This window comes from Anguilla rostrata, chromosome 11 (assembly GCF_018555375.3).
Source record: "Anguilla rostrata isolate EN2019 chromosome 11, ASM1855537v3, whole genome shotgun sequence".
NCBI classification, from domain to species: Eukaryota; Metazoa; Chordata; class Actinopteri; order Anguilliformes; family Anguillidae; genus Anguilla; species Anguilla rostrata.
This window is the reverse complement of record NC_057943.1, coordinates 19136779-19159721: the sequence shown is the minus strand read 5'-3', so window position 1 is coordinate 19159721 and position 22943 is coordinate 19136779. Positions and strand designations below refer to the sequence as shown.

Below are 22943 nucleotides of genomic sequence, written 5' to 3'. Positions count from 1 at the left end.
GTACAAACAGAAGGTTAATTAAGCTTTTGGCATGGACATACCTCCTGGAGAGAACTGGCTGGCACCCATTTTTGGACTCCCTCGCGTCCTGGGGGACATCATGAGGTTCTGCTGGGGGACGTTCATGCCTGGACTGCTCTGGGAGGGGCTGTTCATGCCCAGCCCATATGCCCCGCCCTGGAAGGGAGGATGCTGCTGCTGCTGCGGCATTCCGGGTCCTAGGTGATTCATCTGATTCATTTGGTTCATCTGATTCATTTGATTCATCTGACTCATTGGATTCATCTGGTTCATTGGATTCATTTGATTCATTGGATTCATCTGATTCATCTGATTCATCTGGTTGACTTGATTCATCTGCATCATCCTGTTGCTGCCACTGTACATGGAGTTTCCCGTTTGGCCCATGTGACCCTGCTCGTTCATGCCATAGCCCCTGTTCATGCCCATGCCCATCCCGCCCCCAGGGGGCATGTTCATTTGGGCATTGGGGTTGGGGTTGGGGTTGGCGTTGCCCATTCCCTGCGGCCTCATTCCGCCCTGCATCATGCCAGCCTGGCTGGTGCGATATCCATTCTGCTCCCTGAGACAAAGCACACGAAAGACCTTTACCACCACAGCACTACTGACACCAGCAAAGCAATCTGCCCATCTGAGCAGTGATTTTGAATCAGGATCCAGGATCATTTTACCCAACGCTAATGCTAATCCTGACCATTCTGTGTACCAGGCGGATGCTTCTCCCCGACAGAGCAGCCAGCAGGGCCTTACCTCTGCAGCAGGTGTGTGGATATGAAGCCCTGAGGCTCATTGGTCATACTGTGGCGGCACAGCTTGCTCTTGGTTTGCGCCGTGACCGGAGACCCGTCGGACAGGGAGAAGCGGTACAGGGGGGTCTCGGCGTGGCCCTGCAGGAAGGCTGGGGTGGAGAGGGTGAAATGCATGAGTCATCTGCCTGAGCGTTCTGCGGGGGTGCTGAACGAGACCCACCGGACAGACGGGAGATGGACGTACCTTCGTGGTAGTGCCGGCGGTGTGACCAGGGCTGGCCCTCGCTGTGGTGCAGGAACATCTGGATGCACCTGCGCCACAGGTCCTCCCAGCCGGGCCGCATGGAGGCGCGCAGGGAGTTGTGGTCGATCTGGATCAGCTTGCCTGTGAGGGGGAGACGGAGAGAACCAGCGGGTCAGTGTGGGCTGAGAATATCAGTCCTTGCTCTATGGAGCATACACCTTCCTCCTGGGCTCTGAGAGCTGGCGTCTCACCTGAGAGCTCGTGTCGGGTGATGAAGCTCTCGGTCCTCTCCACCGCAGTCACCCGGCGGGCCACGCAGATCATGCAGGACTGCAGGTCTGAGGGCCAGAGAGAGGGAGAACCCTTTCACTCAGGGAGCAAACTCACAGGTGACACGAGAAGCCGTCCGTCCACTCAAATAAGAGCTAGCGTGATATCTGACTGGCGGCTGGCCGTACCTTCCCCCTCCTCCATCATGGCTTTGGGCTGGGTGAGGGCGAAGCACTGCATGGTCTCGTAGCGCGGGCTGCTGGCGCCCTCCTCTGGAGGGCCGTGGCAGTACTTCACCAGCATGCGGCAGTTGAACGTGTGGCTCTTCTGTCTGGGCGCCTCAGCCCCCCAGGACACGCCGTTCACTGGGCGAGAGCGCACGTGCACAACACGCACACACAGACACACACCGCAAAGTTAACAGCAAAAATAAACATGGACACTACTTCTACAACTGTCAGTAAATGCATATAGTGAACACAACTGCCTCACCAAGATCTCCAGAAACACACATAGCTACCACAAGCATAAATGTTCATACATGTGAGTGTTAGTCTCAACGGTATTTTACCAACAAGAGGCTATACTTGCTTTCCCTGTTAAACTGTCACTTTGCCGTGGAAGACCAAGGTGCAGAATTGACCTTCAACAGCAGGGGGGGACATTTCTCTGTAAGAAATCCAAGTACTTGCGTGTCCTATGGCACCCATGGGCACCCCAGCCCCTGAAGTGCACAGCAGCAGAGGAGCCGGGCTTAATTGTTACTGAAAAGGGGTTTAACAAGGGCTTTAAATCCTTTCCCCCATCTGACAGGAACAATATAACCTGTTGTGAGCGCCTGACATTTCGGCTTCAAATGCAATTAACAAGTTAGAGCGAGGCACGCGGGTTGCCCGGTCCCATTAAACCTACAAACAAGCTCCTGGAGACAACAGATCCATACCCTCATCTTTATTCATGAGGCGAAAACGCAGCAAGGAGGCGGGGCCGTCCACAGACACCGTCCACTGAGAACCATTCACGGTCAGACCATGAGCAGTCTTGTGGCAAACGACATGTTTTTGGCTGGACCGCAACAGCAGGGCCAGCCCTACAAACGCAAATGTCTGTGACTGACTGAGTGAGTGATAAACTTACACCGCGCATGTCTGTCACGTCGGCCGGTTCGGTCCAGCCGTATACTAGGTTTTAACCTGGTCTTGGTCCTGTTCAAACTAGCTGGCTGGTGGACAAGATTTTTTTATTATTTTTTTAACACTACTGTTTAGCAATTGCAGGCATTATCCACCATTGAGAGCGACATGTTTAATTCATGGGACATGAGGACATTCGATATGATGAGGAACACATTACTACTGCTCTGCTAACCTCAGCCTCCACGGCTGACCCCGAGCAGCGGCTGAGGTTCCAGCCAAAGTGCAGGTTGGGCTACACCAAGAAATGACACGCAGGAATGTATAGGAATTTAAAAGCAAGTGGGCTCCACTGAGCAATCAAATTTATAGTCGACACCATTAGATATATTGCCCGGGTGTAAATGTAAACGTGGAACTCCAAACACATTTATTCAAGGGGGAGCCGGCTTACAGCGCATAATTCAGAAAGAAATAGTTTCCAGATGACTGCAAAAGGATTGAGATAAAACAGACTCCTTTGCGAGACCATCTGCTCCTCAGCTTTTGACTGACGGCTGTGATTGCAGTGCAGCAGCTCTGGAGTGTGTGTGAGTGTGTGTGTCTGTCTGTCTGCCCGTGTCTGTCTGAGTCTTGCACATGTGTGTGTGTCTGGTTCTGTGTGCGTGAGCGCAGTTGTGAATGTGAGTGCGTGCGCGTGTGAGTGAATGACTGTGGGAGAGAGAGAGACAGACAGAAAGACAAACAGACAGACAGAAAGACAGAGAGACATAGACAGAAAGACAGACAGACATACGGCAAGAGAGACAGACAGACAGAGACAGACAGAGAAAGAGAGAGAGAGAGAAAGACAGACAGACAGACAGACAGACAGACAGACAGACAGAGAGCAGAGACAGACATAGACAGAGAGAGAGACAGACAGACAGACAGACAGACAGACAAAACGAAAGAGATATATACAGAAAGACAGACAGACAGAAAGCAGGCACTCGTACTGTTGGACTTGGGCAGGTTCTTGTGGAACTCCTCCTGGTCGCCCTCGTGGAGGATGTTGTAGACGCTGGTGTTGATCAGCTCTTCCTGTTTGTACTGCAGGTACTGCGTCACGTTGTCCGACACAAAGACGATGCTGCCTTCTCGGTTGACCACAAAGAGGAAGCCGTCCAGGGCCTGTGAGGAAGGAGACCGCGGTCACTGAGGAGCAGGTGCAGCGGGAGAGAGCGCGGCGAGGAAGCAGAAGAGGCCTGAAACGAGACCGCCTGAAGAAAGAAGCGCTAGAGGACTAGCAGGGAAAGACGAGGAGAAGCCATACCTCCCATCGTCCTCTGCTTAGGGCCCGCAGCACAGCGCTAATGACACTGCTGAGTGCTGAGAGACAGCAGCTTGCTGTGATTAATGGCCACCAACATTTATACAACTAACACTTGTCCATCATCGAGCCCCCAGCCCACCAGTGCAATCGATCAACTGACCAATCAACGAGCAGGGTTGCTCTGAGAGGTGACCCTTGCCCCCCGACCCCAGTCTCACCTGCAGTAGAAGTGGCCCCAGATGGTCCTTGTCAATGACCCCCTGACCCGTGGAGGACACGTCAGCCTTCTGAACGTCATCATCGTTAGAGGAGGCTTTCCCTAGGGACCATCAAAGGCAGCGATCACTCCAAAAGCACATTCACGGTAAACAAACTAAACGGCAACCTCCCCCATGCCCCCCGATCACAAGAAAAATTCCAATGAAATGTCCACATATTCAACGAGCACACAAGCGCTGTGCCACTTCAATCTCGAGCAGTCACCCTCAAACTGAAGCCAGCTGGACAACCAAGCTGGCCGGTTTCTGCTTGACCACCTGAATGGCAGGACATCTGATCTCCTCAAGAGATGTTCCGCAGCCCTATCAGTTGCAACACCGGACCAAGTTCTTGGAAGCTTTCACTGTCTGTTACCTTATCACCTGCTGTACAATGCCTTAATCTGTGAACACTGCCCATACAGGTAAGGGACACGAATGAGACCAAACTACAGTTCTGGGAAAGATGACACGAGAGGAAGGTACTGGTCTTCCTGCATCTTCCCCCTCTCAGACTAAACAAGCAGAAACTGACCGACTGGAATACGAGACCGCGGGCGAACAAAACAAGGGGATAATCCTCCCCGACAGGACGCTTTATGAAGGCAAATTCTCCAAGGCTTCATTGGCTCAATAAATCCCTGAGTACCTTAAGTCATAATTCTGGGCTGGCTAAGGGGGTCCATTAATCACACCCAATAGGGTTCCAGTTGAATCACTGGAGCATGTCTGTTTTACCTTCATTTGCAACTCAACAAGCATTATATAAGCAAGCGCCAAAGAGACGGTGCCGAAAAGAACAAATTCAATTATTTTGTTTGTTTTAATCTCAATAAATTAAGAAAATCAAGCTCAACAGCGTGTGGACCGAGCGTCCACCAGAGGGCAGCATCGTTCAGCGGTCTGTCACTGCTGGTTTACGCAATGAGAGCTTCTCGGCTCCTGACACGCAGCTGAATGTAAGGTGGGTTTGAGGCAGGTCAAAGTGTCACATGTTGGTACTGAGAGGGGTGCTCAGAGAAACCACTGCGTTTAGGAGGGGGTCGAACCTGACAGGAGGCCTACGTTAGAGTCAAGTTACACTGAGAATTAAAAAAGCAATATGGAACTGCACTGCTCCTGTGCTTGTGGCTTGCTCCTGGTGAACAAGCCAAGGAGTTCATACACAATTAAATCATACCATCCTCTTCTGATGACTTTGAAAGAGAGGTTGCGCCAAGGACAAAAAGAGAGACGGAGAGAAGATCAAGTGAGACAGGGAAACTCAGCGATGGGGAGAGAGAAGGGAGAGAAAAAGCAAGAGACTGTGGCACTTCATTATTCACTTCCTGTAACTATGGCAACCTCTCTCCACAAAGTCAGAGACAGCTGTACCCTCTTCCCCTTCCGATCAAGACAGTAAAGATTCTGAGAACTGTCATCACTTCCTCATCAGTCAGTCGTCCCGCACCGCCTTCCACACCAACAAGTGAGCAGAGGTGGGAAGCTAAATATTTACCTACACAGCTCTCGAAACCATGGAGCTGACAAGTCTTCCCCTCCATCACGGAAAGTCAACGTCAGTTAAGCTAAGAGGCGACCAAGTGATTTGAGCCAACTTTCACTGCTGAAGAACGGTACCCATAGTGTTCATTTCTTAGGCCAAGGACACAAAACATCATAAAAACAAGTGAATTATAAGGACAGAAACAGAAGGCTCTCGCTCCTCCGGGGCAGCCGTACCTTGCTCTTTAATCTGTCGGATCTGCCGCACCGTCTCCTTGAGGATGGCGCACTTGTCCGGCTTGACGTTGAAGTTGTCGATGTCGCCGAGGTTGGCGGAGATCAGCTCGGCCAGCTCCTCGATGTACTTGCTCTCCTGCTCCCGCCGTCTCTTGTCGCACCTACGGGAGGATGGCGTTCCGGTCACTATGGCGACCCCCCCGCCGGTTCACAAAGGCTGACACCGAATTACGTTTATTTCACACGAGCGGGCACGTCGAACGATGACCGTGAAGCACTGCCGCTGGAGGAGGGGTGAAATTACAGCTCGTACAGGACGGTATCTACTGATAAACAATACAATCCTCAGCTTCACAATCACAATCACCCTCCAACCACTACCTTCGCACCTAATTAAAATGAAATCTTTTGTGATGTGATCATTTCAATGTTACATTTAACCAGGGAGCAAAACACCACACAATTCTCTTTTGCAGTGATGACCCATCGGTAGGGAATTCAAGGGATTGCGCAGCTGGCCAATCGCGTCTCCTCACTCACCCGAGTCCGGGCGTGTCACAGGTGGAGAGCTTGCGTTTTCGGTCCGAGCAGAGCGGCTCCAAGGAGTTGTCTCCCAGTCCGCTCATCTTGTACACATATCAGCACCTGGGGAGACACGCAGCCAATGAGCTTTAATGAGGAAGAACCCATTACAGCTGATACACGGCAGCCTGTGAGCGTACCTGCTGGCTCCTTTACGTACGGCCAGACATGCTCAGAGTCCGTGCGCTCGCCCATTCCCCTGCCTTATGCAGGACTAATGAGTGCTCTGGAACACTGTTTAGCGTGGGGTAATGGAGGATGCTTCAGCACGTACGGAGAGAGAGAGAGAGAGAGGGAAGAGAGAAGAGGGACAGAGACAGTGCGTCTGCATCTGTGACTTTCCCAGCAGCCTTTCCCTGCGTTTCCATGGCCACACCTGCGCAGAGTGTAAAACCCTGGCTGCCCTCACCACAGACTCCGGCCCTGGCACCGCAGCCACGTCACGTGGGCCAAGATCGGCGTCTTGGAGGGAGGTGGGCGGCTCCTGGGGCGCCAGACGACGATGGCCAGCCGCTCCCCCCTGCCCAGTCCTCCCCCCCTCCCCACTCTGCTCAGCGCAACCTGGCTGTGCGCGGTCGCGATGTGCTCAGCCCAGGATTAGCCACGCGCTGACAGTAAGCCACGCTCCACGACAAACCCCATTAGACAGGAGCCCATCACACTTCCCACAATGCTTCACAGGGTCTGTATCCAGGAAGCGGCTGAGGGAGTGGGAGGATCGCTCTGATTGGCTGCCTGCTGCTGCCCGATTTGATAGTGGTGTCAGCTGATGAAGGAGTGGGAGGAGAGGACACTTTGGGAAGGAGATTATTTCCCCCCTCTCTTCTCCCCCCTCCCTCAGTCTCTTTGTGTGCTAGGAAGGTAGGAATGCATTAGTTTCTTTTTTAACCTTCAGAGAAATGCTTTAAAACTGAGCTGATATTCTGCTCACCCTCACACACCACAGAGGTGGGCTGAGCATGCTGCTGCCCAGCACTCTGCAATGGAAACTTATTTACACACTGTGCCTGTTCTGTGCCCACAGAGTGTTTCCGTGCGCTGCACTGTGCTACGCTACGCTACACGCGTCAGAGCACACCATCTCAGCCCCCCTGTCAACACTGGCAGGTGCGCTGAGGAAGGGGCAGCGTGGGTAGAGCGGTGGGTAGGGTGCCAATATCTCATTTGAACAAAAACACCTCACGCAGCCAGCAGAGCACCAGCGTCCGGCGACAGCTAGCGGACAGCGCTCAACCCGAGTAGCGCTAACCGCGACCGCAAAACCACACTGAACCGCACTTCAGTGAAAAAACACAGCTTTACACACAAAGTTCAAAACTGCAACGGGACAAACGCACGACACATACCCATATTAGGTCTGGAAAAACAAGGGTGGAAATACAAATTGAGAAAGGATGATGCAACCTTCATGCTGCTAATTATGGTGACATTCTGGCAAAATTCCCATAATGCTTTGCAGCAGCATATTCCCCATTTCAAACAGCCTTGAAACCGCACTCCAGTGCTTTGCTGAAATGGATAGCTGTTTATCTATAAAAGAAGAATTATGCAAAATTGTATCCGGTCTGTAGTAAATTATAGTACTTTTCATTTTATTTTAACATCAAATGCTGTAGTAAATGCTTATTAAAGGCCAAATGGAAACAAGTGAGAGATAATGACAACTTAAAAATAGCTGACCCTATAGATGCCAAAAGCCAAATCAACTTTCTAAAGTTAGCCTGCGAGCTCATCCCATATGACTCCTCATGTAAACATTCACAGGGGGCCAGGCCCATACGCTGGCCAGTGCAGTCTGCCATGATAGCGCCACTGAATGAACACGCTGCACTGAAATGCTCTCTCCCTGCCTCCTCAGTCCAAATGGCAGTGGCACTTATGGCTTAATGGCAGGCTACGCACACTGGTCTGACAACATCAAACAACTGATTAAAAACTCAGAATACTTTGGGTTATTATTGGCTATGGTTTCCGTGGGTCTCCATTCCTACAAAGCATTGCTTTAAAGAGTGAATGGTTTACTGCATGTCTATGCACCGACTGAGTTTGTGCACAGAACACAGCAGGTAAAAAGATGAAGTTAGATTCTTTAGGAAGGGAGTCTACACACCGTAGCTACTGAAAAATGCTCCCAATTTAATTACAATAATCAAAACAGTGACATTTCGACCCGAATGGGTCATCCTCAAGAGCAAGTCAGAAGCTATATTCTTCATCTCTATTGGGTATCAAAGTGTAAGGAAAGCTGTATGGTGGAAGGGGAGTAGGTGGGTTTAGGACAAACGGCCTGGCACTCAGACCAAGGGAAACATTTCACTGGGTGGTTAGCATTTTCCATTTCTCTTAATTAGCAACCCTAATCAGCAGATCGAGCCAAGGAGCCCAACAGCACCAAGCAGGGTTGACTAACAAAACGGATAGCGTTACATTTAATTTGCTCTAGAAGGCAGAGGAACCCAATTTCCTAATTAGATGAGTGCCCCGTGTTAGGAGTTCAAACTCAGTCCCTTTGTGTCAGACTGGCGGCGGTCCGTGTTCATTCTGATTCGCCTCCCAAACGACACGGCCTTCACTGAAGCTCAGCGTATGAGAAATGTGTGAGGAAGCAGAGCCCAGCGGAGTCAGACCGAGGGGGCAGATGGCTTTGTTCTCAGCAGTTATTCCTCACTTTCTGGACATGTCCGCAAAAAAAAGAGAAAAAAGAAGGGGGGGGGGGGGGGGGTGGCACCACTCATCAGGAGAAAAACGCAGAGCATTAACAACGGACCAATAAAGCAGCGCTTCCAGACCCGAGCGTCCAGCAGAACCCCCAAACCCGTCCAGTAAAAATGAAATTTACACAGCACGCCAGTCGCTTTCCGAAGAGCTGGAGCGGAGGGGCACTGGAGAGCAAATTGAGCTGCGCCGGCTGAATCCCCCGGGGAAATGGGTCACCTCTCGTTTCGCGTTGGCGACCGCAGAGCAGGAGGAGTCGATAACTGTACGCGGCGGGCCCGGCGTCTGAGGCACGCAGGAACGCAGCTCGTGCGCCCAAAACCAGGGCCCAGCTTCGGCTCAGCTCCCCGCCCGCGGAGAACGGGCTCGGGCACTCACTGATGAGTCCGAGGGGCGGGGCCAACGCGCATCCACCGAGCGCTGGGCAGGCAGAAACCCAAACACCGCCCACTTCATCAGTTCACACGTCCGAAAATAACCCGTCTGCTAAAGTGAGTACCGTTGCATGAAGCAGCGGAAAATAAACTCTGCAGAGCCGGCTGTAGCTCAGCTTTTCCTGATGTGCACTCATCGATTTCACTGCGATCACACTCAACTGTGACTCGCGCGCTCTCTCTCTCTCACTCACACACACACACGCACGCACGCACGCACGCACGCACGCACGCACCCCGCAGCAACACAGCGCCACCTCACGCCAACCACACACACACACACACACACACACACCACACGGCAGCGACCGCGCGCGCACCTCCACCACGCACACGCAACTGATGCCCAACACACCTTCACGCTACAGCTGTTGCTGTGTAATAACCTTTGGCGCGGCAGTTGGTGGTAATTAATTGCGCGGCTGTAAGTGACCCGTCAATCAGGCGGGTGGGAGGTTAAGAGCTGCTGGACGCGGAGTGGGGCTGCAGTAAATACATAAGTGAGCCATACAGAGGGCTGTAAACCGCTCAGGCTGCAGCGTTGCTCCGGGCAACACGCGCGTCCTCCTCCTGCTCCGACACTCCTGTGGAACGACCCGGCACTTAGCTTCAGCATGGAATGAATCTTAGGGAGCTTGCACACACACACACACACACACAGACACACAGACACACAGACACACACACACACGCACACACACACAGACATGCGTGCAGGTAAACACACACCCACACACACACACACACACACACGCACGCACGCACGCACGCACGCACACACACACACACACACACACAGACATGCGTGCAGGTAAACACACACCCACACACACACACACACACACACACACACACACACACACACACACGCACACACCACACGCACACACACACACCCAGCAAGCACGCAGACGCTGACCGGCACGCACACAAAGACGAACGCAGACGCAGGCCGCGGTCCCGGCTGGCACGTCTGGGCTAGCGCCCGCAGCGCTGACGCTCACGCCGCCGTGCTATCCCCCAAACTGACATGCTAACAGGCCGACAGAGAGAGCCCGGGTCTCCGGCGCACGTCTGGCTAGCGCCCGCAGCGCTGACGCTCACGCCGCCGTGCTATCCCCCAAACTGACATGCTAAAGAGCGCGACAGAGAGAGCCCGGCTCGGACGTCTCGGCTAGCGCCTGCACGTCTGGGCTAGCGCCCGCAGCGCTGACGCTCACGCCTCCGCGCTATCCCCCAAGCTGACATGTTAAAGTGCGCGACAGAGAGAGCCCGGCTCGGACGTCTCGGCTAGCGCCCGCACGTCTGGGCTAGCGCCCGTAGCGCTGACGCTCACGCCTCCGCGCTATCCCCCAAGCTGACATGTTAAAGAGCGCGACAGAGAGAGCCCGGCTCGGGCGTCTGGGCTAGCGCCGCCGCTGGCAGCGCCTAGCGGACGCTCACGCCTCCGGCTATCCCCCAAGCTGACATGTAAAGAGCGCGACAGAGAGAGCCCGGCTCGGGCGTCTGGGCTAGCGCCCGTAGCGCTGACGCTCACGCCTCCGCGCTATCCCCCAAGCTGACATGCTAAAGTGCGCGACAGAGAGAGCCCGGCTCGGACCGCCGGACGCACACAAAGACCGCGGCGCGCACGCCCACACACTCAATCACACAGAGGCGCGCGCGGGGGGCGGACGGGGGTGGGCCGAGGTCCGGATGGTTAGGGCATTTAGCAGCGGACGCCTGACACCTTCCTTTTAATTGAGTCTGGAGAGCGGCTGCCATTCATTACGCCACCGCTGCTTTGTGCTGGGGATAATCCCCGCAAATTACCCTCAGTCATTACGCTATCTGCAGCGCGCGCGGAGGCCCATCATCAGCACCCCTCCGCCCATCTGCCAGCCCCGCCTCCCCCATCAGCTCAGCCTGCGCGCACTGTCACACACAGGCCACTCCACTTAAGCACTGCTCTTTTCCCCATGCGTCTCCCTCCCTCCCCATCTCCCCAACTGCACCACAATGAAAGGCCTGTGCCCTTGTTTTCCTGCCCTGGCCTTGCCCTCCGTCTCAGCCTTCTCTGAGTTTGTGCGAAAGAAGAAAAAAAGAAAAGGGCAGAAGGAGGTGGCGTCTTCTCCGTGCCACGGGGGCTGGAGGACTCGCCCGCGCGTAGTTGGGCTCCCTGCGCCGCGCTCACCTGGAGAGCAGCACAGACCTCGCCGCACAGAGCGACGCAAACGCCGGGCGGCGGCCGCGGGAGGACCGAGGGGAAAAGAGCTTCATCTGCCTAATCGCCTGCGTCCACACGCCGCAGCGCGTCCCAAATAGATTTACTCACTGCTCCAACTCACCTCTTCAGCAGTGGAGAATGAGGAAACCAAGCTTCATTCAGCTTCACATCCTGGAAAAAACAAAAACACACACGGTTACTCATTCCGGCTGCAATATCCAAGTAAAACACACAAACATGTACACAGACAGCTCCTCACTGTCCTACAGGTACAGTGAGAGAATGAGCATGTAACCTGAAAACATAAAAAATCCTAAAACACACTGAAAGGGAGTGTCAATAAATTACATTTCTCATCAGAAAGAGCAAAGGTGGAGTGTGTATCACTGTCCATCGGGGGTGGTGTGGTGCGGCGTGACTGTGGACGAGCTGGTTTAAGAACAGAAGTGCGCTGGCTGGAACAGAACCGGGCCGCGTCGATGCCGAAATGAGCAGGAGGGGTGGGGGGTGGGGGGGGACATCAGTCCACTCATGACTAATGATGTTTGTGTGTCTGAGCAGCGTTAGGCAGCTGTTTGCGAGCGTGAATCTTGCAGTGTCAGACAGCTCTCAGCATTCAGAGCAGAACGGCACGCCGCCCTGAGAGCGCAGGGCTCCCCGGCTCCTCCCCCTCTCCTCTCTGCCTCTCCCCTGCTCCCTCCCTCTCCCCGTTACCGTCTCATTCCCTCCATTTCTGCTCCTTCCTCCCTGCTCTCTCCGTTCCTCACTCGAGCTCATGTTTCTCCCATCCCCTATCCATCCTACTGCCACTCACTCATACAGGGAGAGAAGCTGAAAAGCACTGTCAGTTTAAGAAGCAGCCTGCCACATTACTAAATATGGAAAAAAGCACTAACTTTAACAAAGTGTTTTTGTGTGTGTGTGTGTGTGTGTGCGTTTGTGCACGTATGCACATCAGTGTGATGCTCTGCCCTGTCAGTCACTTCTGTCATTTGACACAGGAAGCAGAGGACCTTGCATTGTCAGACATTCCCTCAGTGCACGCAGATCACGATCAGCTGCACACAATGCACACAGCTAACCATAAAACAAAGTACACAGGCTGAGAAAACAAACAAAGCTCTTATTTCCTCTGAGCCAAAATTTACAGCTTTTAAAGCAGGTCTATGAAAAAAGGAGAAAAAAAACAACAACACCCACAATGCAATGAGTCATGCATAAGAAATGTCACAATGCAACAATTGGAGTTTGTTCATGATGAGCTAAAGTGAACCAAAGTGCAAAGATCACCGAAACGAGTAGTACAATCATGGCTCCATTTAGATCATTTCAAACAAAAAGACATACGGCTTTGAAGCTTCAGCTGGAAAACAAATGTAACTGTCTAATAACCAAGAAAGCTACACACTATCTAAGACAGAATCAATCATGTTCTTGATGCATGTCCTTGGTCTCCCAGCACCCAGATTGACTTTTTTTTTTAAGGCGAGGAGACAATCCACTCTCTCTTCATATTTTCCCCTTATTTAGACAGGGGGAAGCAGAGAGGGCCACAGATACAGAAGGAATCATGGTACAGGAAGTGGCATGATGGGAGATGGCGGGGGATTGGGACATGGCCTGTGAACCAGCCGCCCTACGGACTGCTCCACACGCATCGCCCCACACTGACATCCTGAGCCTGCGACAGGTTTTACAACAGCGCCCCCGTCCTCCAGACAGGGCGATGCTCTGCAGACTGCACAGTTTAACAGCATAAAGAGGGTACGTGTGGGCGGAATGAGTTCGTCTGTTTGGCACCAGATCCAGGTCCTCAGACAAACAGAGTTTCATAATCGGTTGACAGACAAATAAAGTTTAACTGTGACATTCATATTGTTATTTAGTGGATGTCTGCTGTGCTGTGCCAGGAGCCGAGCAGGAAGCCAGCACGTCCATCCATATTCTCCATGTTGGATGCTGTCGACTGCTCCTCACCAAGTTCTGTCCCACACACATTCTCCACAAGCCACAAGTGGCAGAGTGGAACTTTACTTTGGATGGCGCTGAAGAGCCAATGGCAGAAAAAGAACACACAAAACACCACAGAGAATGACTGTCATTTAAAAAATCATTTCCATAAAGTTAACGCATCACAACTCAGGGTTAAAGCCCACCCACTGTATTTTTCTAGGCTCAGTGGGGCAAAAGGCCTTACTCTAAGCCCTGCCCATGCGCCATTAGCCACGCACAGCTAAGGGCAGAGCTACCCAAACAAAGGGTTTTTTTGGCCAAAACCCAGAAACCTAGTTTTGTTGAGGCTAATTTCAGCTAATTTCACCCTCAGCCGAATTAGCTTGTTAGCTACAAGAGAGGTGAGACACAAGGAATTCCATACCACCTGCACCTAAAGCTGGGCACGTAAGGCAGTGGAAGGGCTTTATTTTCCTCATCTGACTAGAATGAAGTAGTATGAGCTGCATTGTGTTGATGAACTAGCTAGCTGAAGACGTTCAACGTAGACAGACTTTGCTTGGTTCTCAGTAGAGGGTATTGTGAGATAGTGGGTCCGCTTGCATGGTCACTGCTTGCCTGCCTGACTTACTGTACATCTCACCAGCGTGTTAAAAGGCTTTCACATTACATTTATCTTTTCCATTTTGTTCTTATCTGCCACATCCTAAATATAAGTAGCTAGCAATCCAGCCAGTAGTCTGGGGCCTGTATAACCTGGCCATACTGCCTGCCATAGACACTATCAATTATCAAATACTAGTGAACGTATTAACCTTCCAGATGAAAGATGAAATATTTAAATGTTTGCACTTCCGTTTCTATACAATGTGTTAGCAGCAACAGCTGAAGATCCTGCTCAGTACTTACCACAGCAAGTTTATGTAGCATTATAGCATTATTCACCTTCTTTCTAGATTAAATCCGGTGTGACACCAGGGGAAAAGTTCTCCTTTAGGGAAGAACGGAAATAAACATTCCTGAGTGTGTGCTTACACTCCTGAAATAGAGTTTCTTGAGCGCCTGGTGGACATGCAGTTATGGTCAGCTTTCTCTGCTGATGGATAGCATCATGGATGCAAGGGGGCTTAGCTGAGTCCTTGATAGAAGGCGTGACTCAGTAAAGACAAGAGACTCAGGACCCTGGAGAACAGCCCCATAATCAGCTGACATCTGATTGGAGGACTACAGCAACTAAACCCAGTGGACTTTCAAAATGAGGTTTACAGGCACCAATCCGGAGGTGGAGCACAGCTGTTGTATCCTTAATGGAGCAGGAAACTCCATTACTTTACCTGCTATGCAAATGTATATGGTTATCATTCTTAGTCCAGCATCACTGCTCCTCAAAATTCAAGGCTCACTGAAATTAGTTTCTTTTTTGCCCCACTGTTTTATTGAGTTCTTGTACTTTGACACTGTCCACAGATCATGTCAATTCTGTCACAACTTTAGTCTAAGAAATCTAAACAGGGGTATGGCAAAAGGACGGACAAAAATAGGATTTTATTATAAATATAGGCTCAGGCTATGCAAGTCGACGTGTCCTGCCAGTCCCCCACATGTTACTGAAACATGCATGTTTTATTTTTGGCAGACACATCCCATTTGGTGAACACCCTAAGCCCATCCCACCTTCAACCTCACTGCCTCAAATTCAACTTCCTATTCCTTCCTTTGTCTTACAAAAACAGACAGAAGGGGTCAACAGAGCAACTTGTTGGACCACAAACCTGGCTGGAGAAATCCAGAAGCACTTTAGTTTTTAAATAAAAATGATCAAATGCTGTCTTACCAAAGATGACTGACATGCCATGGAACCTGGGAAATAACCAAATAACTGGGTGACTGGGTTCATTGCCCATACAAATGGGCTCATGCATCTTCCTTTAACTCAATCTTTTCAGTTAGAACATCTGCTCTGAATAACAGCCATGCCCACTTAGGCTGAGTTGACACTGATAATGGTAGATGATAACCCGCAAACTGCAACATCTGCTAAACCATACAAATTATGGGCTCATCCCTAGACCATACCATACAATTAAATATCTGCTTTTCCTGCTGAATTTAGGGAATGGAAATGCAGCCATGAAGGTGATATCTAAAGTGGACACCTAATCTGGTGTAGGGAGGGTATAAATTAAGAAGCTCCCTTCATAGGAAGAAGCAAAAAGAAAGGACAAATGTATATGAAAAAGAGGGCTGGCTTATATAAGAGGACACGAAAATCAGAACTATAGCACCATAAAACAATTAAGGCGTGTTGTGAATACTCGCATATGATTGGTGAGAGTGGTTTCATGAGCCTCTTAATCTGAGAAGCCATCTTGGTGAACCACTGGCTCATTGATTCAAGCCAAATTAATGGCTTTACAAAAGACAGCAAGGACTGTAATTGGTTCAAATCCGTCAGTGGCTGACAGCACACGGCAGCTTTGCATAGTTCACGAAGCCACCCGTACATGTTGCCGTCATTTATGGAGGTGGAGTTCCGAGTCGCAGCTCCCCGCCTCTTAGCCAATGCTGGCTTGTTTCTCCACTGATGGATGCATCACCTTTTCGGGAAGCTGACCTTTACTGCTGCCGGATTATTCGCTAGGGCAAGGGCGGGAGGGAGAGATCCTCCGCCTCGCTCGCCCCTCCCCAGGGGGAGGTGTGACACGGAGCAACAGAATCCCAAAGCCACCTCCACCTACAGACCACGCTCTCTCTCCCCCCCCACACCCCCTGGTTATTTACTCTCAGGGGGCTGTCACACCTCCAGACGGCAGAAAGATTAATGCTTTGTTGCAGTCTCTGTGGCAGGCGGAGCGGGGAGAATAATTCGATTTCTCCCCCTGTCTCTCCTGCGCCCACCTCCTCCTTGTGATCAGAGCAGTGTGGCAGTGTGTCTGTGCCTGGCTGTTCTGCACACCACACAATGGCCCCTCATTATGGCTTATGCTGCTGTTGTTTTTTTACCCCAAAGACAAAAAAAAATCGGAAACAAAACAAGATCTGAAAATGAAAATGAATTGGACATTCCTTATGAGGGGGACAGTCCTTATTCCCATGTGCCAGTGACAACCTGGACTTCACAGCTCTAGACCCGCATCACATTTAAAGCTGCATGACAAGACAAGGCGATATCTGTATTCTGGGTGGGGCGTAAGAACTGCTCCGTCCACAGAGGACTGCGCATGGTGCTGGGCGCAGTGAATAATTATGATCTCTCGAGGTTATCCCTCTCCAGTCAACACGCATGAGTGCGCTGCGGATACATGGGCCGTCCACCCCAGATGGCGGATGATCTGCTGAGCTTGCATAGTCAGCACTTCACGCAGCAGCCCTGCTTCGAAATGTCACCCGGCTGACCCAGTGCTTTACATCATGCATCTTGGACAGAGCAGGAAAACAATTTGGTTACCGGTCTCACTTAAGTCCAGCCTCGTCTTCTCATCTGGTCTCCCCTTGAACAGGGATAAAGCAGTGGGAATTCTGCACTAACACCCATTAACTAAGTCTTCATATTAGCGTTGAACAGTAAAGGGGCCATTTTTCAAGCATACGGTTTACAAATAAATCATAGAAACAGTGCTCTGACAAAGGAAAATATTTCAGAACGCGTCAGCACTTTTTATACGGTTCTTGCAGTTCTTCAGTAATATACTGAAGAACTGCAGAATAATTAAAAATTTCTATTCCATCCATACATTACTGCCCTGAATTTCTTTGCTTCTGACTGAAGTCATCTACAGAGGCACTCAACTTTTAACACCATCTCAACTGTAGTTCCCCATGGATCAGTGCTCGGCTCCCTTCTTTTCTTCCCTTTACCCAAATCACTGGGATGTTTAGGCTAATTGTTTCCCCGTGGTCTTTTCATACCACTGGTGTGTGTATTATACCTCTCTCTCTCTCGTACTCTGTCTGAAGAACAGGTGCGTATCTGCATTCCAACAATGCAAGCAGAAATCTCTCAACATTTCCAAGACAGATGTAGTCTGCCAACCAGCCAACCCATCACCTCTCCAAGACATCTCAATAACGCCAGATGTTTCTATACTGTTCTCCTTCCAGACTGTTTTTATTCTCAATGACAAGCTTCAAAAACATTGCTTCACTGACCAAATGCTGCAGATAGCCTACTTCCTTAGAAGGAGAGACAAGAAAATGCACCTTTTTGAACAACAAACAAAAGTCAGTCAAATTTAATTAAGGATGTCTTTCTAGAATTAAAAATAAAATTCTATTTCTTGTGCAAACCTATATAGGCAATGACATTATATAAAGCTTGTTTTTTGGATCAGATACTCCTGACAGACAACGGCTAGCTGTCCAGGTTTCAAATGTTAGTTACTAGAAATCAAGCGTGTATAGAAGGAAAGTGCTTAAAGCTAGCGAAACTAAAACCAATCAATACATTGGTTACAAGAGCAACACCTTTTTAAAGGGGTAAGAAACACTAAATCACATTTTAAGAGTTCTAAAGCAGAGCATCATGTCTCCATTTGACACATAACATTAGTTCTATGGTATTAAAAAAATGTAAAATCAAACTAAGCCTTGCCACTGCATTTTGTGCAAAACAAAAGAGCCATGCACATGAAAAGTTTTGTTTTATTACACGTGGAACCCAGAACACACCTGTGACGTAGAAGTAGGCAAGAATGTGCTTACAAGAAAGTCATTGCCTCATCTCGAAACTTTTTGATTGCTGGATAAGCAGTCTTGATTTATGTAGCCTATTCAAAACGACGAATACAACTGCACAAATTACCCTGCTCATTTCAAACCGCCTGCGGTTGAGTTGTGACAGCCTGGACCAGTGATTTCTTTCCTCCTTTAAATTAGCTTACTCTCCTTGTTCCATTACAGCTCCACTTTCCATATCTTTCTTTAGCTCTAATATTTGGCATTTTACTTGTTCGTTAGTAGTAGTTGGTAATTTTTTTTATATTTTGTTTGTTGTTCAGATTTAGGTAGAGTCGTTTTTATAACTGATTTTCCAATTGTAACCATAGTCTTTTCCATTTTTGTATTTCTTCCATTGCAGGAAGCAGGATAAGTTTATCTGTTTTCTTATTTTAGCTGTGATAGCTAGCACAGTTCCAGGCTGTCGGGGCACCAGCAAGTTATTCACAAAATGATACCGTTATGGCTTTGGTAGTTGAATGTTCAAAGTGAAATGGTCAGCTAGCTAACGTTCATCTACTTTTCATGCTCACGTATCATTGATGTGCCTCCTTACCAGGGAAGTAAATAACATAGAATATGTTAGGAAATGATTCAATTGAGGACAGCACTCAAGTCCGATTTGGTTTATTTTGCCAAAATACCTTTGCTGGAAACAATGATTTAAGTCATTTGTTAACATAATAATAAAATGGCAATTACAGGTAGCTTGATCTATGGTGGATCCCTATTTAGAACTGACAGACACAGAATGTTTCTCCCCCTAGCTGGCTGTGCCTACATGCCTATGACGTATTACCAATTCATTTCATCACCCCTCCCTCCTCCGCCCCCTCCTCTCTCGTCTGTGTTCCCACTCTCAACCCCAGTTTGCATTTTGAAACTGTGAAGTGGGCAGAGACAGGACAAACACTGGTTTTGCTGTGCACTTTAAAGTTTTTTCCCCACCAGCATGGTCTGGATTCAATGCCACAACATGGGGCTGATCAATGCTTCAGAGAGAGCAAAACCTTTGATTAGTTCAAACAAGTCTACTGACTACTGATAGCTATAAGCAATAGCTAATTAGGTCTAATTCTAATTGCTTTCATGTTATTATTGTTAACAGAATACTAATTTGCAGACAGCCATTAAATCTATGTGTAACTGCTGAAGGGTTCTCCATTCGGTTAGCTGGAGTCTCTTCTGCCATTGACAGAACGTTGCTTGATAGGTGTCAAGGTTTCCTCAGGTGATTTGACAGAATTGTGGCAATTCCAGGCCTGTGTCCCAATATGCTAAATGTTTTGTGTTCGCAAAACTTCATTTGCAAACACCATTCGGGAGGACGTGATGCATTACCTACAGAGGCATCTCGTTAAGTGAAGGGGAGGGGAGGAGGACAGAATAATTTGGATCCAGACAAACGCATTGTAACCTGCACTCATAAATTTGCCGCAGGAAGCCATTGGCTGTTCTAACCAGAGGCAGCCCTACCGATTGCTTGCTTGTTCCACCTTGTGCAGTTTCTACAAATTTTAAATAAATATACTATTCAGTATCAACTTAAGACTTAAGATAAGCGATAGAAATCTTACATTAAACCAATCACTGCTCAACTGGTTTCCATTAGAATACCTTGATTAACGATAAAAAAAGCTAAATAATCGATTAGCAAATTATAGGCCTATGTCTACTATATTTTTCCTTCCATCAGAAAACTATGAAGCCTTGGCCAGACTGGTCCCTATCCACAGATTATCTGAACTCTTCGGATAAATGCACTTTTTGCTCTCTGTTTCTGAATTCAGGGAACAGGGAGAAAGATGCTCAAAGCTGGTGATTTTATGTACCAGTATTTCAGTGTTCCAAACCGCAGTGCAACCAGATGCAAACCTGTTGAAGAGAATCCTGAATTCACAGTCATCCAACTCTTTATAGCTATGGTCCATGGTTCAGAGTTAACTGAGCATTGGTGAAGAAAAAAACTAGGCTATGTATGAAGTTTTGAAAGAAAGATTCAAAAGATGACTGGCTCAAGGCATGTTTACACACAACTCTTAAGCTTGTTTGGCCTTTTTGATTTTGATAATAACGACAGATTACAATAAGAGTAATTAGGCTACATAAATGCACATATTTTGGCAATGTAAAACTTTAGGCTCAGACATTCTGAAGCCTAACCTTTTGAAAGATCTGGGTCTCCCCGGTTTTTGAAGCATTTCAGGAAAAGCAATCTAAACTCAAGATTCTGGGTTCTTCAGGGTCACCAGGCCAAAATGTGCATCTATTGAAACCTGCTGGCCAGTTGCCCATGCTGTGCTTAAACATCCTTTGTGCTTTAGACTCCATTATTCAAATCTATCACTGACCCAGCAAATAAGTTCACATTATAATCCAAAAATGCCCTGAAACAGACTCTATGCTTTTGATTACATCTTGGTTGGAAGAGGAATCTCAAAATGGCCAAGAATTACATAGAGTAATGGAAAACCAGATTGTTTCAATAGCCTATAAAAGTTGTAAAGGCAAAGTCATATGCATTGGTAATCAAATTGCAGCTTAACTGAGCGTTCCAGACTGCCTCCATTCCAGGCTCTTTCAGAGCCCATCTGGTCCTTCCTCTACACTTTTTGGGGGTTTGAGGTTTATACTCACTGGCTGTAAGCACAAACCCACAGGCCCTCCCCCCCTCACTTTCATTTCACCTCACTGAAATGACCTCAAGCACTAGCAGCAGTAGTAACGTGCCCCTGTACTGGATCTATTCTCAAAGGTAGCTTTATCATAGCATTCATGTGGCAAGACCTCTGGTCTCCAGTTTTCCAGCAATGACCACTTGAACCCCAGAATGTCAACCACACAGCCAGGAGCAAGGGTTCAGTGTCATAAGGCCCTGCTCCCACATCACTCAACCAGACTGAGCTGACACGAATTCACTTTCCGCTCCATACAAACGTACTGTGTTGTTAGTGGTTATGGTCACTACACATTTAGAAACGTTATCCTGTATGGGTAAGACCACACCAGTTCAGAGCACACACTACACAGCAGAGCATATTCCACTCGCAAATAAAAATGAGTCTGCAGAATGGCGGCTAATTGAGAAGGACGCACTCTCAAATGCCGGATCCTAGAGAGCTCAAAATCCATTTGTTTTCCTCAGGGGACTACATATCCTAAAGAGACAAAAACAAGACCTCCTTGCCAACATCAGAAGAACCCATATCCCCACCTATACACAATCACAGAGAGCTTTTTTATGAGCATCGTTGCAAAGTTCTGGCAGTTTAGAGGATGTAGATTGGCTGCTGGTAGGTTGATGACAAAACCTCACATGAACAGTCTCCTCCCATTATTTTCAGTCTTCCAGTCAAATCACATTTTTAGGGCCTTCTTTTCCAAAGCAAAAAAACCTTAGAAATAAGGCATGCTCCCATTTGGTTTCCCTAACCTTTTCATTATTTTACGCAAATACCAGCCTCATTAGAGTAAATAATCGACAATTAGGCTACACAATTCAGATTCACTCTACTTTTTGTTTGGCTTTCTGCATCACAGTAAAAAAACAAGTGTTAGGCTATAGGCTATTTACCAGCAGAACAGCAAGTTTAGGTTCAGGTTCTTTGCCACAAACCCTAGTGGTGGAAGAACAAACAGACTAAAAACACTTCACCAACAAATCAGGAAAAAAATACGACAATCTCGTTCAACAAAACTATCGAAAAAAGTGAATTTACTCATGCTCATGGAAAATAGAAACATTTTGAACTTTCTGTTCACAAGGAAATACAGTATGTGTGTATCTGTGATCCTATTTTATCTGAAAAGCTTGTTTTGAGCCCAAATTATACTTTAGCGCATGAAACTACTGAGTGGAAAATATCATGCATGCATCCATCTTCATTCCCATAATATTCCTAGAAGTAGGCTATAAAATAATCTATAGGATTTTAAATAAAATGTAAGGTGTGTATATTACTTTATAATATCAACATTAACTGACATGTGGTGGCTTCAAATAAATTTCTGTTTAAGGTGGTCAATCTCACAGATTCCCTCATTAACACAAACCTTCCATGGGAATACCAGAACACTAGCATGAGATTTAAATGTGAAATATAGCCTACCAGAAACCAGAGTCATAGGAAATGCACTCAAAACACTACCATGTGGGAGGACTGTGACCCAAACCGCAAGATCTGGGGGACTTTCTGATCTGGCGCTGTCAGTGGTTCTCGCCAGCCATATTCTGAAATGCATACTGTACCCAGAGCAGAGAAATGCTCGGGCCATTTCCTGTTTCTCCTAACGTCTCAGAAATAAACACAAAACTTCCTCAGACCACTAACTTCATGTCGTTTCAGAAGGAAACTTTTTTTCCCCTCATACTGTGGGGATCACCAGGATAGGTGATAGTCACCATGGTGATGAAGAGCTGTTTAACAGAGCTGGTCATTAGTGCGCCCTGCTTACCGCGGCACGTCCCGGGCGTCTGCCAGTGAGCCCGGGCAAGTTTACGCTCGCATACCGCGCACATCACCATCTGACCCATTTCTGCACTTTGTGATTTGCACCAGATGGGGGTTGTCAAGAGCGTTCAAGTTTGGGTGATGTATGGGCCTTCAGAAGCCAACAAAGGCCCTT

General features: G+C 48.7%; 1 protein-coding gene across 2 annotated transcripts in view; it reads right to left on the bottom strand.

The window, feature by feature from the left end:
* Positions 1 to 22943, bottom strand: part of LOC135234196 (nuclear receptor coactivator 3-like) — a 58734-nt gene that overhangs the window by 9770 nt on the left and 26021 nt on the right. For both annotated transcript variants that reach the window (XM_064298539.1, XM_064298540.1), the window contains exons 2-11: positions 11770 to 11819; positions 6252 to 6356; positions 5712 to 5872; positions 3951 to 4051; positions 3416 to 3590; positions 1473 to 1649; positions 1266 to 1352; positions 1015 to 1155; positions 772 to 919; positions 42 to 583 (exon numbers count right to left, since the gene is read on the bottom strand). In XM_064298539.1, coding sequence (XP_064154609.1) covers positions 42 to 583; positions 772 to 919; positions 1015 to 1155; positions 1266 to 1352; positions 1473 to 1649; positions 3416 to 3590; positions 3951 to 4051; positions 5712 to 5872; positions 6252 to 6337 — 1618 coding nt within the window. In that variant the 5' untranslated portion in view covers positions 6338 to 6356; positions 11770 to 11819. The remainder of the gene's footprint in view (positions 1 to 41; positions 584 to 771; positions 920 to 1014; positions 1156 to 1265; positions 1353 to 1472; positions 1650 to 3415; positions 3591 to 3950; positions 4052 to 5711; positions 5873 to 6251; positions 6357 to 11769; positions 11820 to 22943) is intronic.